Genomic DNA, 22,767 nt, shown 5'->3' on the forward strand with positions numbered 1-22,767 from the left:
TTGCGTGCACTGATGAATCAGGTCATGTCACTCTTCCAAGTAATTACTGTCTCCCTTTTGCAGCAGGAAAAAGTGAAGCAGGGGGAAGGAAGCACTGACGTTTGCTGCGCGGAGGTCCCTGCTCCTGACCTGACACCCCGCTGCTGGGCCCGCCGTGACTAAGCGGGAGGGAATTTCTGTGCAGGCAGATGCAAACTCTCTGTTTGCTAAACTTCCAAACACTGAAACAAACAACTGGCAGATCAGCTTGTGTTTGCTCCCAGAAGGATTTACACAGCACATCCTGAGATGGTCTGGCGGCTCCATCTCTCCTGCTGTGCTTGCCAGTGGGTGTTAGACCCGGAGTTCGACCCTCGAGAAGGGCCATGCCAGCAGAAAGCCCTGCTGGCAGAAAGCAGGCTGGTCTCCGTCAGGTCAGCAGGCTGGCTGGGCCCTGGGACGGCACCAGAGCAGAGGGGAACGGGGAAAAGAGGGCACAGACAGGAGTGTGAGCTCCCACCTTCTCTGATGGGATTTGGCCTTTATATTGGCTCAACAGTAATGTGTAACTCCACCTCAATGTCTGCTTGAAGCACAGCAGAAAGCATATGTTAATTTAAGTGCATCTAAACACCCTCTTAATGTCATGTTTGCCAAAACCCCGCTGTTGCCCTGAGCTTGTCAGCCTCTCTAACACTGGCAGGAGGGATCCCCATTGCTGTGGTGCAGGTCCTGTGCCTGCAGCAGAGTGCTGAGACCCATACGTTCCTAGAAAGCCACAGTTGTGCTTATTTTACTGTAGCAGCAACCACTGGTGTCCACCAATCCAAACTGGCTGCACTTAACCGCCCCGTGCTGCCTCTTGTGCACTAATGACATGATAATGAATGCCTTTGAAGCATCCTTTATGAATTTTTAAAAGCATGATGCTGGACAAATGAGTCAGCTGAATGAAAATAACCACGGGAGGATCACCTTGCTTTTCTCAGGACCAAAGAACTGCTCCTGGATAAATCCTCACAGCACCAGTGTCGCTGCTCCTGGGGTGAGGAAAGAAATGCCACATTTTTAGTTGTCATCATTTGGTGCACAGTTGTTAGAGGAAAAGAACTGAGTTTTCAATGCATTCTACTTTGCATAAATTGGTTCTGAAGGGAAAAGTGGTAAATGATGCTATTTAAATTACACGTTCTCTTACTGCTAAATAGCTTTGATATTGATACCACTTGTATTCACACACACAAACAAACTTAATGAAGAGGTAAATCTCTTTATTTAGGGAGAAGGAATTCTGGAATCCACCGTACTGCCACAGCAGGTGAGGACACTGCCCCTTTAAGACTTTCACCATTTTGCGCTCTGCCCTGCACCAAGATGGCGCCAGCGCCTTCACCTTCCCTCCCCCCTTCTCTCCCCCCCCCTTCCCCTTTCCCCCGGTTATATCCCGACACATAAATTCCGTCCCATCCTGGGCGGCCTCGCCCTACGTAAAGATGGCGACGCGCCCTTCCCGTCGTGCCCACCCCCAAGATGGCGGCGGTCCCCTTCGGTCTTCGCTAGAGGCGGCGGCGGCGGGACGCCCCCGTTGTGGCTGCCTATGCCGGATGGGTGAGGTCAGTTCCGGGGTGGGGCCGCCTCGGTGCGGACAAAAGGAGCCCGAGCCGGCGTGAGGGAGGGCGGGGGCCGTGGAGGGTCGGTGTGGACAGGTGGGTGCGGCCGGGAATGGGCTGCGGCCTGCCTGCCTCCCGCCGCGCTCCCCTTGGAGCGGAGGACGTCCGGGTGGGGCTGCCGGGCAGCGTCCCCTGTGAGAGGGCAGCGGGCGGGGTGAGAGTTCTGAGGGGCTGCTGCCCTGGAGAGTGGACAGCAGGCAGGTGGGGTCGGGCGGGCGGGGAGGGCTCGCTGGCTAATTGGGCAGTAATTCGTTTCCTCCGCGTGCCCGCCGTCCCTGCGCTGCCAGGCGGTGCGGAGCCGGGGACCCTGGGTGTGTGGGGCGCGGCCGGGCCGCCACCGCGCTGCTGGCAGCCCCATGGCGAGGGGGTGAGATCCTGTGCTCGTTCCCGGGGGCAGATTGAAGCCGGTAGGTTTTCTGAATTAACTTTCTTTCTGTCTCATTTTTTCGTGCTGTCTGTTTTTTTCCCCAAAGCCTGAGGCGGTGCGGCAGGTTGGTGGGCAGATAGGGGCGATGCGCTGTCAGTGTGCGGGTGCGCCGTGCTGTGGTTTGGGGCGGTGCTGAGGCCTTAGAGGGGGGCAGGATGGGGGAGAGCCGGGTGGGGAGGGAAGGTCAGCGAATCCTCTCCTTCTGGTTGTTCCTTTGCAGCAGTTTGGCGCGGCTCAAACGGAAAAGCTTTGATTGTGAGCAGGTCGTGTCCAAATCTGCCAACCCCAGCGCTGGCGTTGGGTGATTCCAATGTGTTCTTGGGTTGAGCATCTTAACCAGTATGTTTTTTTTTCTAGTGACATCTCTTCATTTTCCAGTGCTTTTTTCTTTCCTGCTTCTTGTTGATGAAATGCTTTCTGAAGTTCTGCAGACCTCCCTGGCTTTGAGGCTTGAGGGATCCCTCATAGCCTGGGTTTGCTCCCTTGTCTGCTTCCTCATGCTTATGTGCAGGAAGCAAGGAAAAAAAGCTGTTGTAGTTCTTGCTGATAGTGCTAGATTATTGCTGCTTTAAAAAGATTCGTGTTGGTATATGTGTTGAGAAGAAAGGGGGGTAGTTGCTTGAGTGTAAAATGATGAGAGATCTGAGTTTTCAGAAAGTCCTGATGCATTTAGGTCTTTCCTCCTGGGGGTTAATCTGTCTTTACTAGTTTAGTTGCAACAGTGGAACTCAGTCTCCTTTAAATAGGTTTGTAACACCTGCTTTTTAGTAGCTTCTGGAGCAAATGTTGGAGATTTGCTTCTTCCTTGGAATTTTACTTAGTTCTTAGAGCTTTTAACACCTTTCCAGCTATTGGCATCTCTTCCTGGTTCCCAGTGACCATTTGGTTTGGTCCTGGAATCTTAGACATCCTTTCCCAAACTTTTACACAACATGGTTCCTCTGTGAGCTTCGTTCTCTCTGCTGATAATCTCTGCTTGATTTCAGGGAAGCTGTTCCCATGGCGTGTGGGGAATGCAACGCTTCAGCACCTGCTCAGGATCCAGCACGCAGGAACATCATCCACTTCCAGCACAGAGAACTGAAGTGCAGATAGCAGAACCCAACTGCAGGGTAAGGGCTGCAGGCCAGTTTGTGAGTGGTGTGCTAAAGACAAAAATGAAATCACCAGAACACTGCTTAAATATAGTTGCAAAACACAGGGCAGTGATAAGATGTTTGATAAAACAGCAAGGAGGAAAGTGATGGATCAGTGAGAGTGGTGGTACGCTTATTTAAATCTGTGAGCCCTAAGCTTTAAGGTGGAGGGAAAAAAGAGTAAAGGAACTACATGTTGTCAGAAGTAGAACTTAACTGTTGCATTTACCCGTACATCTAACACCTGGCCACATAGACCCTGACTTGTTACATTAAAAAAAAAAAAGTACTTTAAAGCTGTATGCTCTCTGTTTATTTTGGTCAGTATTCTTTTTTTCCAGCTGGGTGATGTTTGTATTGCTGTGTAAACATCTCATAAGCAATTTTTTCCGTGGATAACTGAGTGCGCTGACTTTCTGCCCTTGTGGGTGGCACTTAGGCAACGATGAGGTTTGGTAGCAGGAAACTCTCTCTCTTTGGGTCTCCAAAGGTAGTGCAGAGTGCCCTGCTTATCTGCAAAATGAGAGATGCAGTCCAGATGGGTTGTACTGTGAGCAGTGGGGAGGTGCAGGTTAGTGCTCTGACAGTTCAAGGATTTGCTTCCTTGTGCTGATCGTGGTACTTGGAAGCCATAACTTTATTAATGTAGGTCAAAGGGAATATGCATAAATAACTCCTTAAGATATAACAGAAGCCACGTGTTAAAAGCTAATGCTTCCAAGTTTGAAATGTGGGGTGCCTGAAGCCTTTCAGTGATGACTTCCCAAGTGTGTTGTGTTACTACATTCCTGTAAATGCTGCAGATGATCAGAAAGCCAGTCTCTGGCTTAGGGTGCTCTCAGTTTAAAAAGTCCTGGAATTCAAATGTAAGTTGTGTTGCTTGTGTGCAATCTTAGCTACAGGCCTTCATGAATTCTTCCATGATCTAAAGGAGGATTTTGTTCAGTGGAGTATTTAAAAAGGAGGTGAAACTTGCTGCTGCTGTTAAATTGAGCCTGGCTGATGTCTAGGAAAACGGAGTGAAGTCGTGTGAGTGGTGGTGGAGCGCAGAAGGGAAGGGCTTCTGCATTTTGTGAGGGGCTCCTTTGTGCTGGGATGTCTTGCCACTGTTTTGGTAAAGATTAAATACAAGTATACTTTCTTGCAGTGTCATAAGCCTCCTTCCTGCTTGTTTTTCCAAGTAAGTGTTTTCAAAAATAGCCTCAGTTCAGCACATGCATGCTATTGCTGAACTAGCATTTAACAGTCTCCGTTGTTTGAAGAGAATATCTTGAACCCTTCCAGGCAGCTTTTTCCCTGAGCTGTTTTGCATGTTTTTTGTATTGCAAATGGCAATACAGTTGATATAGCTGGATTATGTATGGCCTTCCTGCTGCTATCGAACTGCATTTGAAACTAAAAGCTATTCAGTCAAGACCATCCTGCTGGAATAATAGTGCTTTCACCTCCTGTGCTAGGTTTTGTTAATGTTTGCTGTAAAATTACCAGGCAATATAAAGCTCCTCTGTGCCAAATTTGTAGAGCTGTGCACTGGACTAGTTAACAGATTCTACTTTAGAGCCGTGGCTTTATTACCTCTCTGATCAAAGCTTAGATGGCCTCTCCCTTATCAGTCAACAAATACAATCAAAAAATGTTTTAAGCTGGAAGTCATAGTCACTGTTTTGAAGCTCCTGGTGCTGAAATCAAGGTTGCAGGGTCAGGGGTAAGCAGGTGAATATGTGCTTATTTCTCTTTTGCCTCAGTCTGATAAAATATTACTGTGCTGATGGCTGATGTCTTGCTTTGCTCTTGTTGAAATCCTCTTTCATCTTTGGTTCATCTCTTTGGGTGTTGCCACAGCTGTTTCCAAGCTAATAAATTTGTAGATGTTGCCAGTTTCACAACAATAAATAGTGATGATCCTTGCTTAAAGTCTTGGCTTTGAGTATGGTGTCTTGATTTCTCAATCTCTTGTTAGATATGTCAGAGCTCTGCTCTGCCCACCATTTCAGTCTTAATTGATGACAACTGTTTACCCGTTTTTGTATCACTTTCCAATGCTGGAATTAAATGCTGCATAGACTTCTGCAGCTGAGGGAGTGCTTGAAACTGTTCTGCTTGTTCCAAGTTAACACTCTTGCTTTTTTTAATCTTAAGTAGTTGATAACAATTAATTCAGCCACTTGCACTTGTTGGTACAAGGGAGTGTTTTGTAGTGTCCCATTGGAATAAAGCCATCATACTTTTCAAAGGCGAGCTCCAGTGCCCTGTCCTTGAGGCATCTTTTCTATGGCAAAGGAAATTAATTTTGGATAGCGAACCTGTGACCACATACATTCATAATGTATAAGCTGGCACAGACTTTTTCTCTGGTTTGCATCACTGTAGCAAGTCATCTGATAGCATTTGAATTGGCATAGCAATATCACACTGACATGGTCCCTGATCCAAGCATCAGTGATATTGATAACTTCAGAAAGTGTTCACTTCTGTGCAGCTGGGGTAAAACTATGCAGAAAACGGGCTGGCTGACCCAGGTCTTTGGCACAGATTGCTCTTATTGTGCAGTTGTTCTGCCCTATGCTTGTTAGGACAGGCTTGCTTCTGTGATAGTAAACAGGAGCTGCTGCACTACGCTAAGAATGTGAGGCTTGCATCTGACAGGAAGATTCAATTAAGAGGTAGCTGTGAAGATAAAGTGCTGTCCATAGCGTAGGGGAGTTATTTATTCATGGGCTTCAGTTAAAGTGTTACCTAGATAATTTGCTTCATCTTGTGTTGTATTTATGCTGTATCTTGTGGCTTGGGTGGAGCTGAATATTGCATACCACTGGTGGTTATATGGAAACCAACATAATTTACTGTGTGTTGAGTTTGTCGGCCATTCCAACAGGTGAAGAGCTTAAGTGCTAGCCACTGCTGTCCCAAACTTTGTTTGCTTCTCTGTCTCAGAAGGCATTTCCTACCGGAGAGACTTTCCTGCAGACAGAACCAGATGTAAGGACGATGGGTTGTTGTTTGCGACTCTGGCACCTGGTTTCCTTGCTGTTTACTTCTACAAACAGAAGGACAAATTCACTTGAGTCTTGTTCCATCTGATGTCTTGGGCTTTTCCAGTTGATCACATGGCTGACCCTGTTTGGAAGGTTCTCTGAAGAGTGACTGAAAGCAGCTCTGTTTTGACCTCCTCCTCTTGCTTTTAATTCTGAGTCTAATAAACATGGGGGAGGGAACACACAAATCACCATTCCCATTTCTGACTTGCAGAGCTCTTTACATTTCCTGGTGTTTGAACAAAGAGCTCTGTGTTCTGCCTCTCTTCAGTGTTTCAGGTGGCAGTGTGCTGGGGAGGGAAGCTCTGCTGTTTTGAAAGCTTATAGTAACATGCTGCAGCTCGTCAAAATCTGGGCTATAGTCTTAAGAGCACGGAGTTGTTTTTCTTTTCCCTTATCTACCTCTGATACTGTTTGTGTGCTGACAACTCCCTTGTTCTCTGGGCTTCTGAGAGGTAAGAAACCATCAGCAGTGCTTGACTGCTGCTTTGCAGTCTACAGTCTTAAAAGCCACGGAGAATTAAGAATGTGTGATACAAACTAAAGGTTTGTGAGTGTCTTATGAGATTGCCTCACTTGGACGCTGCATCCCACTAAGGGTAGCGATTTCTCTGCTTTCAAGGAGGTCCTGGAAGGGATAGAAACTGAGGAAATTCTTGGGTGTGTCATGAGATCTTGTGTGTAGCCCTGTCTTGCCAGTAGCTCTGTTTACAACAGAATGGTCAACAGAAGGAAAAAAGGAAAGAGGAGAATGGATAAAGTATTCACCAAATGATGAGTCAAGCTGATGCCATACTAGCCAGTGAAACTGAACAATGATGTTTCTGTTCACTTTGTCTCTAGCTGAGTATGCTGGTCAGCAGGTACAGGCAGGAATTTCAAGCACAGCTCAGCCAGGTATCTGTCAGCAATCATTCCATATTTGCATGTTTAGATTATTGTTTTTTTTGATAGGGAAATTCTTCAAAGGAGAGGATGTTTGTGCTCTTGCAGTTGATCTATTCATTCCTTTCTCTTAAATATCACAGGAGTCTTGCATCTTGCGGAACGGGTTCGTGCTCTCGGCTCTAGTCTTTATTGTTTAAGGTACATGCTGCAATACAAGGTTTTTGTTAACTGGATAAGTTCATTCTTGTTTCTGAATGATTTTATTATTTAGGTATGGTGTGCTCAGGATGTTCCTGTTTTTCTAACTTGAGTTAGTCTTTTTTCTTCCAGGTGTTCCTAGTAAAACATCGTATTCATTCTTGGTGATACTTCAGATATGAAGTCTAGGTAGTTTTGGCAGGCTTGTTATGTAAATCTGAAGCTGTCATTTCATCTGTTGTTTCAGCCTGCTTGGTGTTGACAGACGGCCTGTGCTGCACGTGGTAGGTAGGTGCTCAGCAGGTGATGCAGGGATGGCCATGCTAGCCTGACTTGTTTGTACTGAGGTTGCCTGGCTAGCAGAGTCTGTAGTAGGATGCCAGCTTGGGTCCAGGTAAGTCTGCAGGCACTTGAAGGGTTGTGCAGTACCTAAATGTGAATACTGCAGAGACTTCAGGAATGTATTCATGGGCTGAATTGATAGATATATTATGGTCTTGCTATATCACAGTGAGGCTTTAGCATATGGGTCTTTACCTGTACAGGCTCCAATTCTGCCTGTTCTACACTGGATATGACTTGCAGCACAGTGCTGCTTTGGTGTAACTGAAGCCCACAAAGGTAATGTCACTTCTGAAGTGAGAGGTGGGAGACTGCTCAGGGAGCTGTGTGGCAAAGCAGTGTGGAATGTGAAAGGTGAAACACCTTTGAGACAGATACATACTTGTAAGATTTTTTTTTGTGTGCAATTCCTAAAGCCTGCCTATTTAATTATACCTTTGGAAAACTTCCTTATGCTTCTGATAAGTGGATAGGGCTTGAGATATGATGTTCCCACCTGTTGGCTCATGCAGATTTAATTCAACCTTTAAACTTGAATTAAGCACTCTTTCAAAATCTCTGTATCAATGTCTCCCATTTAGTGGAGTTAACTGTGAGCAGATTGCCCATTTCTGAGCCCCAGCTGGAAGGGCGTGCAACTTGGGGTATGTCTGAAGGAGCTGAGATTTTTCTTCACCAGATCTGCTCTGTTACAGTGCCAGAACAGTATCTTCCTCCTGAATAGCTCTGTTCTGCTGCCTGTGTACTTGGTGAGGGACTCTGGGTTCCAGATACAGAAACCAAGCAGGTATGGTGATTGGAACCACAGTTCCTATGGGAAGAATCCTATCGTGCAGAGCAGCATCAGGTAGCAGAGCTAAGCCCTGAGAATCTAACTACTTGAATTCAGTGTGCTGTCATCAACCCCAGCAGCAAAACTGCCTGCCCAAATCCAGAAGGGAGTGTTGCAACCAGAATCGCATTCTAAAATGATTACAAAATGGGGTCTACGAAATAATGACATCTGCATTTTGCTGCAGAACAGTCATCAAGTCTTTCAGGAACTGAAATGGATTGTGTACGTGGGAAATCTGGTTGAGGAGGGCGGTAACTTTTCCCCTGGGTTTCTCAAGGTTTTGGTGGTCAATTTTCCCTCTTACCGCAGATGCTGCAAGTAAGATTAGATAAGACGGGGGGGACTCCAGCTTCTGTAAAATGACCCCTTGTTTTATTGCTTTTCATCTGGGCCTCCACAGCTGCCAGGAGGAGCGGGAACTTGCTGAGAATGTCCTTTTCTTCACACAGTGACCCTATCATTGTTACTGGAGGGCAGGGGATTTCCTGCTCCACCGCACCAGGGTTTAACTACTGATACAGAGCCGTAATAGACTATCGTGGGACACTCAAACAGATAATTTGTTAGCTGCCTTGTAACTACACAATGTAAAGGCAGATTTCCTATCCCATGTGTTTAGTAAATAGAATTAGGGAGACTGTTGCCCTAATTTCTTTTTGCTTTCCTTCCTAGCTATCTTGAGATACAAATCAAAGCAAACACAGGGTTAGTTTGTTACAAAAAGAAATGAGATATTTCTTAGACTGAGCAAAACTGGCAGCCCAGCCCTGCAGCTGAAGTCAGGAAAATGCCTTAACCATGAGACCCAGATTCCTGAAAAGTTCATCTCGATTTCATAACCTTTCTGGGGGCGACTATGAAGGACCAAGTTCCTGCAAAAGCTTCCCTATCAGGAGTGAAGAAGCACTGGAGGGAAGAGGAAAGGATCTTTGGGGAGAAGCAGTATCTAGACAAGAGAAAGAAAGGAGATTAATATCTTTTCTTCCTCGATGTAGGGTAGAAGGAGTAGGAAAGTGTTCAAGTAGGGAGCAGTTCTGTAATAAACAGCATCAGAGTTCTCACTGCATGTTCCTGAAGGAAAGGAGGAATTGGGCTCCTACACAGCACTATGGGAGAGCAGTGAGGAGTACAGCAGTATTTGTTGCCTCCTAGATGTAGTTTGGAAGGAGTGACAACAGAAGATCTACATCACACCTGGCAGGAGTGTTTAAGGAGAGTGTGCAGTGGCTGGGAGGCTGCCACTGGTCTGCTATGGACCCTTAGGGTGGTGTGTGGCTCTCAAAGGTGCCCTGGGCTATGAGGCTGGTAGAACAGAAGCTGTGCTTTCCTGTAAGCGTAGATGAGTATGAGAAGCTGAGCCCCGTCAAAGTTAACTGTTCCAGCAGATGACTGCAGTAGCTTTTGGTCTTCTCCTTTTACAAAGCTTTGTGGGCTTTCTCCTGCTTGGACTGGAGAAGTGCAGGGCTTTCCTCTGTCTGATTACAATGGAGGGGATGCACAGGGTGCTGGGGAGCAGCACCTGGCATCTCTGTTTTTCCTCATGGCATGGCAGTATGTCAGCTATTTTGCCCTGGCTCTCTCACTCTTCAGTAACTGAACTAGGTTGGGCAGATTGACAAATGCTTCTTTAGGGATGGCTGTCATCTTTCAGCCTACCTCTAGCAGCCTTCCCAAGTAGCACTAAATCAAAGCTGGCATTTTACCATTTATTGTTGGAAGCGACAAACCAGGGAATAGTGTTCTCTGTTTAGTGTCTCTGGGGAATGTGGTGCTTCTTGAGTTCATGTTAGGAGGGGCTTCCTTTGCAGTTCTGGGCTGGAAGTTAATTTTAAATACAAACACATCATATTCTACAAAAGCAGATGGTGTGGACACTCTGCTTGGCTTCAGCCAGTGGTATATAAAAAGCTGCTGTTGAGCCTGCAGCTCCCCAGGGCTTGTCAGGACTGCCTGTATGAATGCTGCCTTATGGGCTGAGGAGATAGGATTGAACCTTTGCTCTTCCTCTGTTACAGCTCAGTTGATGAGAGTCTCAAAATGACAAAGATTTGTGCTTGTCCGGCTCCTGAATGTTGCTAGCAAGTATGATGTGATAATACTGCTTTTTCGTTGTCATTAGAACAAGTTATAATGACTTCATGAACTTCACTTGTGTTGCCTGTCAGATGCAGGGGATGCTTTGTGAGTTTGCCCTTACTCACGGATCCGTCACGCTTGTGGGTTTTCTATGGCTTGTTCCTTCTGGAACTCTGAAGAACAGAACAAGCTCTGCCATAAGATCTCTCTTCCCAGAACCTTTTGATTTCCTTTGTGACTCTTAAATCCCAGCTGAGATGAACTCTATGTGGGAGTGGTTTGTCAGGGAAGTGAATTCTTATATTAAGTATGCTTCCCCTTTCCTATACTTCTGAAGTGAAGAAAACAAAGAGCAACTGTTACAGGATTTCAGAAGTGAGCCTATCTTTGGGCAAGTACTGTTCTTTTGGAAAGTTTGTGCAGAGGTGGAGAGCCAGAACTTCTTCCTGTGGAAGGAAAAGAGATGATATCAAGCAACTTTGTGTTCTCTTCCAATTTTCTTAAGTATGAGTTGCATCAGTGAAGTGGTTCTAGGAAGTATAACTAATGCTTATGGATCCTCGCCCCTGTAATTTGAGAGCCACAGAGATGTAGAGTTATCTCTTAGCTCTGTAAAAGAGCAACAGCTATGCTGCGTGTGTGGATTTTCTCTAATAATTCCTTCATCCCTAAAATGATATCCCTAGATAAAGCTGAAAGCTTCCAATTACTCATCTCTCAGAGGAATTAAAGTTAGTCCTGGGAGCCTTCTTTCAACGTGAATTTTTCACCTGCAGACTGCTAATGACAAGTACCAGTCCTGATGTTTTGTAACTACTCACCTGTGAGGGTGAGCACCACCACAGTAACTCTACAGCCTCAGCTGTAACCAGGTACCTCACTCAGGTAGTCTCACTCATTTGTATCCAAGTGACTTGAAACAGGGACTTAATTCCAGTCTTGCAGTGCCAGCACTTCAAATGCCAGTTTCCCGATACCCTCCAGAAGGGCAGAACAAAAGAGTTTTAGTAATGCCTGCTTCTGTTTTCCTTTCAGGTGGTGAATCATGATTCCAGTCACTGAATTGCGATACTTTGCTGACACTCAGCCAGCGTACCGCATCCTGAAGCCATGGTGGGACGTCTTCACGGACTACATTTCCATAGTGATGCTGATGATCGCAGTGTTTGGCGGGACTCTTCAGGTCACCCAGGACAAAATGATTTGTTTGCCCTGTAAATGGATTACCAAAGACTCCTGCAATGACACTGTCAGAGGTTGGACAGCTGTAACCCCGGAGCGTATCTACTATAACTCTAGTCTTGTTTCCTCTGCTGACACAGGACCTACAGGGATCCAGTATGATTTGGACCGGCACCAGTATAACTATGTGGATGCGGTGTGTTATGAGAACCGCCTTCACTGGTTTGCCAAGTATTTTCCTTATCTGGTGCTGCTACATACTCTTATCTTTCTGGCTTGTAGCAACTTTTGGTTCAAATTTCCAAGGACCAGCTCCAAGCTGGAGCATTTTGTGTCTATTTTGCTTAAGTGTTTTGACTCTCCATGGACAACGAGGGCATTATCTGAGACAGTGGTGGAAGAGAGCGATACCAAGCCAGCATTTGGGAAAATGAATGGCTCCATGGACAAGAAATCCTCCACAGTCAGTGAGGATGTGGAAGCCACTGTTCCCATGCTGCAGAGAACAAAGTCTCGAATTGAGCAAGGAATTGTGGACCGATCTGAGACGGGTGTCTTGGACAAGAAGGAAGGTGAACAGGCCAAAGCACTCTTTGAAAAAGTGAAAAAGTTCCGTACGCACGTGGAAGAGGGAGATATAGTGTATCGCCTCTACATGAGACAGACCATCATCAAAGTGATCAAGTTCATTCTCATCATCTGCTATACTGTTTATTATGTCAATAACATAACATTTGATGTTGACTGTAAAGTGGACATTGAGAGCTTGACTGGCTACAGGATGTATCGCTGTGCTCATCCTTTGGCCACTCTCTTCAAAATCTTGGCATCTTTCTACATCAGCTTGGTGGTAGTCTATGGCTTGATCTGCATGTACACGCTCTGGTGGATGCTGAGGCGATCACTCAAGAAATATTCCTTTGAGTCTATCCGTGAGGAGAGTAGTTACAGTGACATTCCTGATGTGAAAAATGACTTTGCTTTTATGCTCCATCTGATCGATCAGTATGACCCCCTGTATTCTAAGCGCTTTGCTGTCTTTCTGTCGGAGGTGAGTGAGAACAAGCTGCGGCAGCTGAACCTCAACAATGAGTGGACTTTGGAGAAGCTGCGGCAGAGGATCACCAAGAACTCTCAGGATAAGCTGGAGCTGCATCTGTTCATGTTGAGTGGCATTCCTGACACGGTCTTTGACCTCATAGAGCTGGAGGTCTTGAAGCTGGAGCTTATCCCCGATGTCACCATTCCCCCAAGCATCGCTCAGCTCACCAGCCTTAAGGAACTATGGCTTTACCACACCGCTGCCAAAATTGAGGCTCCAGCCCTGGCCTTCTTGAGGGAGAATTTGAAATCTCTCCACATCAAGTTCACAGACATCAAGGAGATTCCTCTTTGGATTTACAGCCTGAAGACACTAGAAGAGCTTCATCTGACAGGGAATCTGAGTGCCGAAAACAACCGGTACATTGTAATAGATGGTTTGAGGGAGCTGAAGAGGCTGAAGGTGTTGAGGTTGAAGAGTAACCTCACCAAGCTGCCACAGGTGGTGACGGATGTTGGTGTGCATCTTCAGAAGCTTTCCATCAACAATGAGGGCACCAAGCTCATTGTTCTCAACAGCCTTAAGAAAATGGTCAACCTGACAGAGCTGGAGCTGATCCGTTGTGACTTGGAACGCATTCCTCACTCCATCTTTAGCCTCCACAATCTGCAGGAGATAGACCTGAAGGACAATAACCTCAAGACCATTGAGGAAATCATCAGCTTCCAGCACTTACATCGTCTCACTTGCCTTAAATTGTGGTACAACCACATTGCCTACATCCCCATGCAAATAGGCAACCTCACCAATTTAGAGCGCCTTTACCTGAACCGTAACAAGATAGAGAAGATCCCTACCCAGCTCTTCTATTGCCGAAAACTTCGCTATTTGGATCTCAGCCACAACAACTTGACTTCCATACCACCAGACATAGGACTTCTTCAAAACCTGCAGAACTTAGCTGTGACAGCCAACAGGGTAAGTGAGTGGGAACCTGAGAGTACCTCTGTGAGCAGAAGTAGTTCTGCTACGTCTGTTACCTATGGGATTAAACATGTTACAGTGGTGTGTGAAATATTCCTGGCGCTGCTGTTCTGTTTAGATTCTCAAGCTTTAGTTTTTTTTCTGAGGGCTTCCTCTAAGGCAAATAACTCGGGGGGGCAATTCTTTCCTTTGCTGATCAGCTCTTGTTTTGTAGCATTTCTCTTCTTACAGAGAGATTGCTTTTAAGTGTTAGTTAGAGACTGTTTCCTAAAGCCTGTCTGTCACTTGTTTCTCTACAGCTGGAAGCTTGTATTCTCTAGATTAACATCGGTGTTGGTCTTAAAATAGAGATCTAAGAAACTAGTCTTAATCTAGTACTATTCACTTGTACTTCAACTAAGTACACGCACTGTGACAGCAGCCATCTAGCTAGGGTGTGCATGTGTGCAGCTCACAATTGTCATGCAGTACTACATGGGGAATGCTCTGTAGTTCAGTCTTGTAACATGTTTTGTGTGAGGAGCTGTGTTACAGACTTGAGAAACGTAATTCTTAATCTGTCACATTCGAAATATGTTATCTTGTTCCACTAAGGTGACTTTAGAGAAAGTAAAAGTGTCTTCCGTAGTGTACTTACTCAGGAAAGAGTGTGTTAAACCAGGTTTGTCAGTTAGCCATCAAATTTGACTTTGAGGGTGGGAAGTGTGGCACCTTACTATGCCTCAGTGCAGTGGCTGTGGGTTTTCTTGTGTGATCTCAGATAGACTTGAGCAGTTAAGACTTAGATTTGGCTTAAGTGCAAGGCAGGCCACAAGGGATGACTAAGTGTGCTATGCTGCCTAGTTACCCTTGGGTCAGAAGGGGCTTAATTGCTTAAAGCAAACCGTACCATGGGTTTTCCTGCCTGTTTGTTACTGTTTTGGGGATTAAGGAGACCCTGTTTAACAGGTGTCAAAAGTCAACCCGTGTCTGCACAGCTGGGAGATTTGTTGAGGCTTTCATTCACTCTCTTTGCTGAAGTTGCAAAAGGCTCTACCAGAACAGACAGATCTGGTCAGTGGCTTCTGGGAATATGCATCCTTCTGTATGTGTGGCTTAAGCTCAGATCTTCATGGCACGCTCACATTTCATACCAGAATAAAAGCCAAAATATATTCTCAGGGTGAATGTGACTGATAGGGGCAGCTCCTGAGGGAGGCATTAAGCAAAGAGAAGGAAGCTTTAACAGCTCCTTGTTCAGAACCCAGATAATTCTGTGCCATTTGTCTTCTGGGAACCTTGCTGCCACAACTTCCTGAGAGTTGATCTGTGGTGTATCCTCTGCAGTCCTGGGATGGAGCCTCTCTTGGAGGAAAAGGAGTTAGAGACAGCTCTGTTTTCTGCAGCACTGTCTGACACCACCCATTTTTCTCTGTGAAAATCCTAATGCAACAGGAAAGCTGTAGAGCATCCTCTGCTCCAGTGGGTTTGGAAGCAGAAAGTGATGTGGACCGAGTGAAACAGCTAAGCTGCTTATATCCCCTGCAGGTGCCTGGGCAGGGCACTGTTACCCTGGGGCTCTGGGCCTGGTTGCTTACAGGGAACAGTGGCAGCAAGGAACACAAGGGCTGGTAGGCTGGCATTTCCCAAGGCCTGGAGTTACCTCAGATGTCCTCTCTTAGCTCAGCAGTCTTAGCAAATAGATGCTGCTGGAGTTGGCTGGTACCAGTGTACCATTCTGGGAAGCAGGCCATATTATAGCATGCTGCTTCCTTCCTAAACCAATACTTGTCCCTTAAGTAACTGTATGATTTTCAAGAGTCTGTGAGCAGGGGCAGTTGGACTTGATGGTCCCAAGCGGTCTCTTCCAGCCTCGGCTTTCTGTGATTCTGTACCGTACCAATAGCAATGGCTGAATTTAACTGTATTTAATTGATCTTGTCTTGTCTCTGCTTTTTGTTGGACTTAACTTCATTCAGAACTGATTACAGATTAAAAAAGAGGCATGGTTGTGTATAAAGGCAAATAATAGTCTTCACGGTGAGACTTAGAATTAAGTGGAGAATATTGAATTGCTGCATTTAATTCCTGGCCTAGTGTTTGTTAAACCTTATCTGTGGAAGGTACTAGACTAATAGAAATGAGACTTGTTAAATTGGTGACTTGAAGGCAGTGATGGAAAAGCTAACAGTTGACTTCATTTTTTGTTGCACTGTCAAAAAGAACAAACTTCATAATTTGGAGCCTATAAAGTCCCTGAATGTTACCAAACCCTACAGAAATGATAGAAAAGTGCTCTCAGTTCTCAGGGCCTGACAGTTGCACTCATGTAGCCTCTGCTCCAGGTAATGGAGTACATAGAAATCTACCATGTCTTATACGTAATGAAAGTATGCAAGAAGGCTTTTAGCCTTCCTGCAAGGTCTGAAGAATAAAGTTTTGAAAAGGTTGATGTAGTAAGATCTCAAAGCTGAGGGGTGCCAAGTAGTTGAGATCTGCTGGCACAGTGGTGTTCTGAGAGGAGCTGGGGAAGAATGGCCATTGAGAGAGCTGTATTGGGAGGCCTCATGCTGTAGTGCCCCTTCCTTTAGGAGCACTCCTTATGGTAGAAAGCAAGAGCTCACTTAAGGAGGGACAACTGGGAACTTTGTCAACTGTGAGCCATTGTGTGTCCTTGTTATTGTCTTATGAGCACGTGTCCTGTTGGATGACTTCATCTGTAATTGATTTTTTTTCTTCAGATCGAGAATCTCCCGCCAGAGCTGTTCCAGTGCAGGAAGCTGAGAACCTTGAACCTGGGAAACAATGTGCTGCAGTCACTCCCATCCCGGGTTGGAGAGCTGACAAATCTGTCACAGATAGAGCTGCGAGGGAACCGCTTGGAGTGCCTGCCGGTGGAGCTGGGAGAGTGTCCTCTGCTGAAACGCAGTGGGCTGGTGGTGGAGGAGGACTTGTTCAACACGCTGCCCTTGGAAGTCAAAGAGCGGCTGTGGAGGGCAGACAAAGAGCAAGCCTGAGCCCCTGGAAGAAGGGGAGGAACCTCTGACCAACAAGAAGGAAACACAAGGCCATTCCAGTCCCCTTTTTCCCAGATCCTCCCCTTCCTCCTCTCCAATCACTATCAAACTAGCCAAGGAGTCCCTGAACAATCATGACTCTGAGGCTGCTTCTTGCCTCAGGTGCGGGATGTGGAAAGCTAGGGATCAGGATGAGGATGAAGACAGGTTAGATGGCTCCTGAGCAAGGGCCAGTGGGAGTAAGAGATGTTGCTGCTGTTTTGGACGGAAGCAGAGCGAGGTGGGTGGTGCTGGTGAAAAGAGATGACCTCCTTTGAATGGAGGAGAAAAGGAAACGGAGGGGATTGCTGCCTTGCTTCAAATGGGGATTATAATGTCAGGGAATGAGTGTCCTGCAAGCAATGTTCAAGAGTCTAGGAAACTTCCTGAACCTCTGTGTCTGTGACACCTGGTACTATTCCCCTCCAACTCAGTGATTCAGTAAGTGACGCCCCACAGAGTGGAAGGGATAGGATACAGAGTTGATTTTTTTTATTTTTTACCTAGATGCTGGCACTAGGATTTTTGGGGTAAATTCATCTCAGACATCAGTTTGGATGCAGGATCTTGTTTTGTTACTAATTGTCTTCACCCCTTGTACTTGACACCCTGTCTTCTTCCCATGGGGAAGGAGTTCTCCCCCCAGAACCCCATCTGTGCATTGGAGATTGCACTTTTTAACAGTTCTGAGTCACTTGTGCTGATGAGTTAATCACATAGTATCCTTTTCTCCAACTGATGCATTGGAGGCCCTAGCCAAAATAATTCCAGACCTTTAGCCTGTTCTGAAATATATGATTAGAATACAAGTGATCTGGGTAACACAAAATATCTGGATTAAAAGCAGTTAGTCTGTCTCACTGTTCTCCTGGAAGCAGAGTTGCTTTATGATCTTGGCTTTTAAAGTTTTCAAGCTATTTTTAAGTTCCTGATACTCTGTCACATAAATGCAAATGTAACACCAGTGTGTGGAGGTCTCCCCTGAGGTTGGTAGTGTTTATAGTAAAGAGGAATAACTCAGTTTTCCTCTGCCCCTGCCCATTAAACTGTCAGATTTGTTGCCAACTTTTTTTAGAAACACAAACTACAGACCTGCTTGGTTGTTTTTTGTTGTCTTTCCCACTTCAGCAGCTGTCAGTTCCTGTTAACCTCTTGTGTTAAGTAAGAGGCTAATGCCGGTTGAACTTGGTGCTGGAAAAGTAACCTGTCCCATTCTTCCCTGTTTCATTCCCCCACTGTTAAGGAGCAGTATGAGAATCCTCTGAGGACTGATCTCTAGATCACTTGAACAGAGCAATCTTTATTGAAACAAGTCTGACCTGTTTGGTGTTGTTTGACAAAACCCTGCTCTGGGTAGATAACCTGTGATAGCTGCTGCTAATCATGACTTGAGGTGGGGCGGTTAAGGTGTGCCTCCAATACACCCTAAGTCTGCCCTTCTCCATCAGATGGAATAGGAGGCTCATGGACTGCAGGTCCTGGTTGCAATACTCCTCATCAAGCCAACGGGTCGTCTCCAAGGTGGAGTGCTGCAAGCAGGCATGAAATGTTTGGAGGCTTCCTGTGTGTACAAAGGGAGGAAGCTGCAGCCATCTCTGAAGCGGTTCCCTGCACGCTGCCAGTGAGAGTGCTGGCTTGGCAAACCCTAATGATCCCTTGGATGTTGTGCAATAGGGCGCTATGGCTTTCCTCATGAGATGTAAGATATGAAATATACACACTAAACACGCTGAAACCATGAACAATGTTAACTGGGCTCTGGATTTGTTGATGTTCAGATGCTTAAATAAAGCTGTATTAAAATCTAGGAAATCTGTTTATAAAACTGCTTTTAAGGAAGATGTAAATTCTGCCTCCCTTAGTTTGCTGTTAAACAGCCCAGAGGAATAATGTAATTCTCTTTATCTGGAAGGCAAGACACTGTTTCTAACAGGGTTAGCGTTCAAATTGCGTTAGAGTTGGGGCCACTGCAGAATTGATGAGAAACAATATTATCCCAAAATGCACTGCATCAGAGCAAGCACTGGTGCTCAGGAGTGTTGGTGCTGATGCTTTCTGGTTTGGACTCATGCACACAAGCATTTGGAGTTGATGTGAGAGAAATTGCTAACTGCTGCTTGGGTAAGGCAGGAATGGCTTTAGGCCTAGCTAAAGCAGTGTTGTTTACCAGGCAGTTTCTCATGGTGTCTGTAGGGGCTGTTTGGATGGTGAAGGAAACCTTGTTTTCTTCCTTACTCTGTGCCAAAAGATTGTGCTGGAGAGTAATGGCAATAGAATTGAGAGGCTTGAGTTCTGTGTTGTATTCAAGGCCACTGGGTAATCTGTTTACAACATGTGCATTTTAGGTTAGACAGGGCTGAAAGGCAATGTACCTTGTAGGATTTTAACCTAGCTTACAGGAACAGCTTTCTCCTGTGTGTCTAGGTTGTTGTAGATGAATGCTTTAACTCTTGATTCTAGGTATGGTGTCAGTTATACAAACTAAGCTTTGTGCAACTAGGCCAGAAGTTGCTATAAGCAGCTCCTGCTTATATGCTGTAGTGCTTCTAGAAGCTTGCACATCTCCTGAGCTCTGCTGTGTATCTCAGTGCCGAATCCATAGGAGAAGTGGACAGTAGGCTATTCTGCTAGAAGCGAGCCTCTAACTTATCAAATGACAGCTGTACTTCTGCTGCTTGCTGAGTAGAAACTCCCCTATGCCTGAGGTCTACAGAGCAATTTTAAGACAGGCCAGTACTGATTGTGCATGGAAACACTAGCTTTTTGCTCCTCTTTCAATATTCAAAGCTCAGTTTTTCAGTCGTGGTTGTTAGGGCTTGAGATATCTCAATGCTGCCACTCAGAAAGCTAAGTAGTCTGATAGCTTCTTGTACCAGAAACGCAGGTGGCACAAAAATACATTGCCATTCTGGAAGACAGCAATATTTACCTGCTCCTGATGTGTGCTCCTTGGTCTTCCGTGAAAGAGATACTGATTTCATAGTATCAGATTCATATGATGAAATGGGGGAAGCTTTAAAACTTAAAGGATAGGGTCTGAAACGCGAGGTCCTGAACATGTTTACAGCTCAGACCTCCTGTGAAACTCAACCCACAGCAGAGTGATTCACTCCACTTCCCATACCTGCCTGGATTGCTCAGTCTGAGGGGTGAGCTTACATCAGCAATCCTTCCTCATCTGCAAGTGTTCAGTCAGTATATATTACAATTTTTCCTTCAATCTCTGTCCAACTGAAGCTTTGCTCTTTCTGACATAGATCTGTATGTTCAGGAAAAAAAAGCTCACCTTAAGCAGACAATCAGCAGGTCAGTGTCTTGTTTTCCTGACCTGTCTTTTCAAAGCACTCAGTAGCAAAACAGATTTGTTCGCTGCTAAATCATAAGAACAACTTGAATTCAAACCGTTTCCTTAATAGCACTGCTGAGCTGAGTGAGTTCTTGGAGCCCCTGTTGATCACGAGCATGCTCATCCCATGCTCGGACCAGAGGTTAGGAAAACAGAATTCTACCTTTCACTCTGACTACCCCCAAAAAGTAGTAAGTTACAATGGATTATTTGAAGCACCTGTAAGGTGAGGGGTACCTAACCTATTAAATGTGCTACAACTTGCTGTATCTCTGAAACTATGCACTGAAATCTTAGATGAAGTTTGTCTTTCAGATTGTTTTCTGACATTATTTTTTGGTCCCTAGTTAACTCAGCAGTGGGAATGAATTCACTCCATCAGTCTGAATGGTGAAACGTAAGCCCAATACAACCTGTTACAGGTATCTGTCGTGACGTGCTGTTCTTTGGTATTAATTGTCACTTCTTGAATGTCCTACCTCATTTTTTATTTCTCTTATTACCATTTCTACACTCCGCTTAGCTCACTTCGTTTTAATTAAAGCAAATGCTTGGTGTCATTACCATAAATAGTATTAAGTGGCTTTCTGCTGCTGAACCACACTGCGGTCCTCTTCTTGTTCTAACACGATTCTAGGAATTTCAGAACAATGACACATCCTTTGCAGGAGATGATATGTATGGGGAAAAACTGTTATTGATTTAACAGCTGTGGCATTGTTTCCCTTCCTTACCTTTTCTCCACTTTGGAAAGAGACTCTCATGATTTGAATTCTGGATGACTTTTTTTTTTTTTTTTCAGTCCTTCAGGGGAGGAGTAGTTTTTCATTGATAGCTGTACCTTCTCTAGAGGTACACTAAGGCAAATCCTCCACTGGGGCATTGTTCCTTCTAGTGCATGTGCAGTTGTCTTTGCCTGAAGCCAGCTGTTCCCTGACTCTTTTCCTTTTGCTTGTGGAGAGTATGGAGCGATTTCTGAAATGCTGGTGTGACTTTTCTCACTGAAGACCAATGTTGTCGTACCATAAGCCGTGGCGTCATCTGCTCTGAAATGTTACCCAGGGTAAGGCTGTGTGAATGCTCAATGGGAAAACTCTCCTTTAGATTTCGTTTGGATTTTTTTTTTTCCTGTCATTGCGTTTAAAAATGATTTCTTTTTTTTACTGTTGTTTGGCCACGCAGTGGATTCTGTAGTCTTAATGAGAATGTGCCAAAACATTTTCCTGTCCTACCTGCATCGTAACAGTGCACGAAGCAGAACTGGACAAGGGTGTTGTGGGGCTTCAACCTTTTTCTTTCCATCCCTCCAGCTGCAGTGTTGGAGTAATGTTAAACTGTGTTGGTAGCATGAAATCCTCCAGAAATCTCATCTGAAATCCCTTTTCAAATGTAACCGCGCTTGAATTGCTGGACCCCAGAAACTAAGGTGAACTCTGAATTCACTCAAAGGCTTAATTTGGAATGTCTGGAAATACCCTCCCGTTCTTTCCTATCTCTCCTTTAAAGGAAGTTCATTGGACAATGGGGAGAATTTTTCCAGACTAAACTTAATGAGAAGGGGGCTCATGGGTCTGAGTCATCTACAGCTGACAGATGCATCCATTTAAGTAGGACACTACTCACAGCTTAAACATGGCTCGCTCCCATTCTGTAGATGTACTCGCAGGGTTGTGGTTTGGCATCCAGGACCTGCCACTTGGTGTAACAATTCCGAATGGTGACGTTCGCTTTGTACGTGGGTTTGCTTGGGCAGCTGATCAACAGCACCTCCACCATAAGCACTGAAGGCTGCTATTGTTTTCTCTGAAAGACGTGTAAGACTGGACACTTTAACAGAATAAAAGTTTAAGTTTTTAATTTGCATTTTCCTTTTATGTCTGCTTTTTTTTTTTTAAAGTTGGCTGTATGTGAAGGTGCTTAGCCACTGACAGACCTCACTTCTCAGAAGACACATGTTAACAATTGCAGCTATTGTGCAGGATTGCTTCTTTACTCATTGCTTGAGCCCTGATGTTTCTTTATGAACAAAGTAGATGTACGGAGGTTCTGCTGGAGCCTGGGCTGCCTTACACATTCACCATCACTGTAACAAATGGCTGAAACCCTTTACGTTGCTGAATACAGTCTGCTGGAGCACTGATTGTCTGCTTGTAGGAACTCAGCTGGCTTTCCTACACGCCTCTTGCTCTCTCCTCCCCTAGGAGAAGGATAGAGACTGAAGTCCATGGAGAAAGCTGCCTGTTGCCATAGGAATGGTGCCTTCAGCCAGCTTCTGGTAGCAGCCTGTAACTTTCATTAGTTTCTGTGCAGCTCACTTATTGTAGGGAAAGGTATTTCTCTTGCATTCTGCCTTCCCTTACTTCCTTTATTGGAGGCTGTTTGACCACAGTGATGCTACAGCTATGTTGATGACACAGAGCGGGTGGCGGAAGGTGCTGCTCTGTGCTGCTGTTTATTGGCGTTGAGTTTTAAGGAACACTTGGCAGCACTGAGCTAAGAAAGGAGAGGACAAAACGCCTCCTGTCATCTAAGGCTCTCTTGGACCAGAGCTTCCTTCTGGCAAGGGGTCACCAGCTCCTTGAATCGCTGAGC

General features: G+C 45.4%; 1 protein-coding gene across 6 annotated transcripts; it reads left to right on the plus strand.

Moving 5' to 3' along the window:
- LRRC8A (leucine rich repeat containing 8 family member A) lies at positions 1,438-22,038 on the plus strand. 6 transcript variants are annotated; one of them, XM_021414334.1, is made up of 5 exons: positions 1,637-1,685; positions 1,937-2,056; positions 3,063-3,188; positions 11,622-13,788; positions 16,515-22,038. In XM_021414334.1, exons 4-5 carry the CDS (start codon positions 11,632-11,634, stop codon positions 16,788-16,790), a joined length of 2,433 nt encoding a protein of 810 aa, XP_021270009.1. In that variant the 5' UTR covers positions 1,637-1,685; positions 1,937-2,056; positions 3,063-3,188; positions 11,622-11,631; the 3' UTR covers positions 16,791-22,038. The 6 variants fall into 6 exon arrangements, with proteins under 6 accessions (XP_021270008.1, XP_021270006.1, XP_021270011.1 ...); XM_021414333.1 differs by lacking the exons at positions 1,637-1,685; positions 1,937-2,056 and adding an exon at positions 1,438-1,592; XM_021414331.1 differs by lacking the exon at positions 1,937-2,056 and having other exon boundaries at positions 1,599-1,685.

Source organism: Numida meleagris, chromosome 16, assembly GCF_002078875.1.
Source record: "Numida meleagris isolate 19003 breed g44 Domestic line chromosome 16, NumMel1.0, whole genome shotgun sequence".
Lineage (NCBI taxonomy): Eukaryota > Metazoa > Chordata > Aves > Galliformes > Numididae > Numida > Numida meleagris.

Bases quoted from the DNA above. Each gene is read 5' to 3' on its own strand.
- LRRC8A (XM_021414333.1), top strand. From the start codon at position 11,632: ATGATTCCAGTCACTGAATTGCGATACTTTGCTGACACTCAGCCAGCG. The intron at 13,789-16,514 runs GTAAGTGAGTGG...TTTTTTCTTCAG, and splicing joins TAGCTGTGACAGCCAACAGG to ATCGAGAATCTCCCGCCAGA.